We start from the raw sequence: 4,053 nt of genomic DNA on the forward strand, positions 1-4,053 counted from the left end.
CTGTCCTACCTATCTCACTTATTTACCTGTTACACCTGTCCTACCTGTTCACCTGTCTTACCTATTTACCCATCCCACCAGTTCACCTGCTGCACCTGTTTACCCATCCTACCTGTTCACCTGTCTCACTCATCTCGCTTGTTTACCTGTCCACCTTTCACCTGTCTGCCGGCGAGCATGTGGCGATGGCTGCCATGGTAACCGCTGTCCCTGCACAGGCCCCAGGTGCTGGTGATGCTGAACCTGGATGCCGAGCAGCGTGTGAAGCACCCCCGCCTGCTCTCCTTCACCACTCAGCTCAAGGCTGGCAAGGGCCTGACCATCGTGGGCTCCGTGCTGGAGGGGACCTACCTGGACAAGCACGCAGAGGCCCAGCAGGCTGAGGAGGTGGGTGGCGCGTGGGCTGGGAGGGGACAGTGGGGCCGGGCCGCTTCTGCTTGGCCACGCGCCAAGGTCTGCAGTATGCTGCCAGCTCTCGTCTCCGTGGTCTTTGCCTTTGAAACGCGAAGGCCTCAAACCTGCTTGAGAAGCCCCAGCGGGCGACACCCGGCCTTAGAGACAGTGCCGGCTGCACTCGGGAAGGCGTGGGCCCTGATGCCCAGGACGTTCAGCTCAGACCTTGTGACAGCCCAGCTCCTATTCCACGTCCTTCCACATGTGCGCTCTCTGCGTGGTGGCCTGAGGTCCCCGTGCTGCGGGGTGGCCCACTCAGGGGCCCCGAGGGCTCAGCAGGGGCGGAGGGAGCGGTGCTGGCCTTCGCACGAGTGTGCTCCAGCAGCTGGGACAAGTGACCACACACGGAGCCAACGACAACAGATTTATCCTTTCCCAGTTCTGGGGCCCGAGGTCCAAAATCAAGGTGTTGCACGGCGGACCCTCGTCCCTCCTGGCTGCTGCAGGCTCCAGGCGCCCCTAGGCTTCTGGCCACTTCTCCGGGCTCTGCTCTGTCTTTACGTGACTTTCCCCCCGCGTTTGTGTCTCTTTTGTCTCTTACAAGGACACTTGTCACTGGATTCAGGGTGATCTCACGTCAGGTCCTTAATCACATCTGTAAAGTCCCCTTTACAAATAAGGCCACGTTCACAGGTTCTGGGGACTAGGATGTGGATATATCTTTGGGGGCCACCGTTAACCCACTACAGTCTGTTCTGTGGCCCCAAAACGCACTTCTGCATCATGTGCGAGACGCATTCATGTCACCCCAGCACCCTCCCAAGTCTCGACTCGGCCCAGAGTCTCATGCGGCAGCTCAGATCCCTCACTCACATCCTGTGTCGTCTGAACCGGGTGCTGCTGAGACCCCAGGCACGGTCCACCCCGGCGCGAAAAGCCGGTGTCCGCAGAGCTGCAGACTCACACAGAAGATGGCCCCAGCTCCAGAGCGCAACGTGGGGCCAGCGTGGCAGAGACCACCTGTTCCAGGAGGCAGCCATCCAAGGCATCGAGGGGTCACCATTCTGAGTGACTTTAAAGTCCAATGGGCAGTGCCGCTTGCTGTTGGGACCTGGGAGTGTTTCTCTGTGGCTCCCAGCTCTGACCAAAGGATGCCCTGAGCCTGGCCACTGCGGGCTGGTCAGCATGGCTGGGGAGGAGCAGTGTCCACACGCGATGTTGGTCACTGTGTGTCGGACTCCCCCTTGGGGGGGGGGGCGTATGGCCGAGCGGGCAGAAACAGCACATCACGGGGCATGGGGCATGTGCCCGGTGTCCCAACCCTGACCCCAGGAAGCCCAGTCTGTCTTAGGGGAGTTGTTGGGCATGACAGGTTTTGGTGGGTTCTCCATGAGCCAGGAGGTCAGCACAGCCCGAGATGTCCCCATGAGATGCTGGGTGTTTTGTGTTGACGTGGATCACGTCAGAACAGCCTTGAGCTGTGTGGGCAGTGGTGGCCATTACTCCACTCCTGCAGACACAAGTACCTGCCAGGTCCCGAGTTCAGGCCCCAGGGCCTCCACCAGGCCCCTCGGGAGCTGGGTGGGTGGGGCTGGCACACAGGCTCCATGAGGCTGCAGTCCTGACCCCCGACCCCTCCCCAGAACATCCGGTCCCTGATGGGTGCTGAGAAGACCAAGGGCTTCTGCCAGCTGGTGGTGTCGTCCAGCCTGAGGGACGGCATGTCCCACTTGATCCAGTCGGCTGGCCTCGGGGGCATGAAGCACAACACCGTGCTCCTGGCGTGGCCCCGGTCCTGGAAGGAGGCGGACAACCCCTTCTCCTGGAAGAACTTCGTCGGTGGGTGGCGCCCCCACGGGCAGTGCGCGGCCGTGGGAAGCCTCGCGCTGCCCCGCTTCTCCCGGCCTTGCCCCCAGCATGGCCGTCGGGGGAGGTCCCTTTGCGCCGCCCGTGAGCGCACGGGGTGTGCGGTGCTGCCCAGCCCGGCCGGCCCACGCGCTGCCTGTCCACAGACACCGTCCGCGACACCACGGCGGCACAGCAGGCCCTGCTCGTGGCCAAGAACGTGGACCTGTTCCCGCAAAACCAGGAGCGCCTCAGCGATGGGAACATCGACGTGTGGTGGATCGTGCACGACGGGGGCCTGCTCATGCTGCTGCCCTTCCTGCTGCGCCAGCACAAGGTGGGCGGGGTCACGGGGAGCGGGGCGGGGCCTGGGGCCGGGCAGCTGGGAACTCGGCCGCACTGTGCCCCAGGTGTGGCGGAGGTGCCGGATGCGGATCTTCACGGTGGCCCAGGTGGACGACAACAGTGTCCAGATGAAGAAGGACCTGCAGACCTTCCTGTACCACCTGCGGATCAACGCCGAGGTGGAGGTGGTGGAGATGGTGAGCGCGGGCGCTGCCGAGTTTGGCGTCGCTGGGCGTGCGAGGTGCAACAGGGTGCAGCAGGGTTCCCGTGGCTGTCACCATGAGGATCGCCACTGAGGCCAGGCCCTGCTGGCCACCGCGCGCTGTGCTCCTGACCCAGCACCATGCGGTGTCACTCACAGCGTTCTCTGTCCCAGGATGCAGGGGGCCCCGGGCAGCCCGAGGGCTGTGGGGGGTGTGTGAAAATGACTGAGAGGAGGCTAGTGGTCAGGGGCCAACACTTAACAGTAGGGAATCCAGGCCACCGATGAGGTGCCCGGCCAGCGAGGGTCAGCGAGCAGGCTGAAGAGCGCGGAGTGGCACGGAGGCCGTGGGGGCTTTGCTAAGACTCCTTACAGTGAGCGGACTACGTCAGGAGCTTCAGGGCAGGGAGAGCAGAGGGTCGCGTAGCTGGCCCTCGAGGGGGCGGGTCCGGGCTTCGGCGCCTGCGCACACGCCAGCGACGTGGGGTACACGGGGAGCACGCGGCACTTTGAGCGCGTGACGCCTCCGCGCCCGGGAACCTTCCAGGTTGAGAACGACATCTCCGCCTTCACCTACGAGAAGACGCTGGTCATGGAGCAGAGGTCCCAGATGCTGAAGCAGATGCAGCTGTCCAAGACGGAGCAGGAGCGGGAGGTGCGTGCGGGGCGTGGCCACCGGCGCCAGGGCGGGGCCCCGTGCTCCCCCAGACCGTGGGGCTTTGGGGACCTCTGCCATCACGTGAGCTGGTCCTCTCCACCCCTGGTTTGGAGTGGCTGGTGTCCTGACTGCTCGTCCACCTCTGCCCATGCGCTTCGAGGCGGGGCGGGCTTACAGCCTCAGTGGCCGTGCCTAGCCAGGGTCAGGCTGTGTCACCCCAGCCTACCCCATGCGGTCTCCTCAGAGCCATCCCAGCTGTGCAGCCCCCTCCTCTCATGTCACCTGCCTGGACCACCACTGTGGCCTAACGGGCCACCTTCCTGTCCTATCCACCCTCAAACCACCTGCCACAGTGAGTCCCTAAGCTGACTCATTAACCCCTCCCGCAGGCTCCATGCCTGACCTCACGTGGGCCGGCAGCCCCACACCGCCATGCCCGGACCCCTCATTCCCACAGGCCTCCCCTTCTCCCTCTGGTCCCTTTGCATACAGGCCTCCCAGAGTGTGTCGTGTATCGCTGGGGCTCCCTCCTGCCGTACCCCACCTCCAAACTCCGTGGTGCTTGCTGCTCACCCCAAAACATGCTTCCTGACAGCCCCTGTGCTGTTGA

General features: G+C 64.0%; 1 protein-coding gene across 1 annotated transcript in view; it reads left to right on the top strand.

The window, feature by feature from the left end:
* The window catches only part of SLC12A7 (solute carrier family 12 member 7), a 40,112-nt gene that overhangs the window by 30,668 nt on the left and 5,391 nt on the right, over positions 1-4,053 (top strand). Inside the window, 5 exon segments of the mRNA XM_039842842.1 lie at positions 134-387; positions 2,037-2,232; positions 2,406-2,575; positions 2,649-2,780; positions 3,333-3,440. Of these exon segments, the coding sequence (XP_039698776.1) occupies positions 134-387; positions 2,037-2,232; positions 2,406-2,575; positions 2,649-2,780; positions 3,333-3,440 (860 nt within the window).

The sequence above is a fragment of the Pteropus medius genome, unplaced genomic scaffold (assembly GCF_902729225.1).
Source record: "Pteropus medius unplaced genomic scaffold, Ma_sr-lr_union100, whole genome shotgun sequence".
Lineage (NCBI taxonomy): Eukaryota > Metazoa > Chordata > Mammalia > Chiroptera > Pteropodidae > Pteropus > Pteropus medius.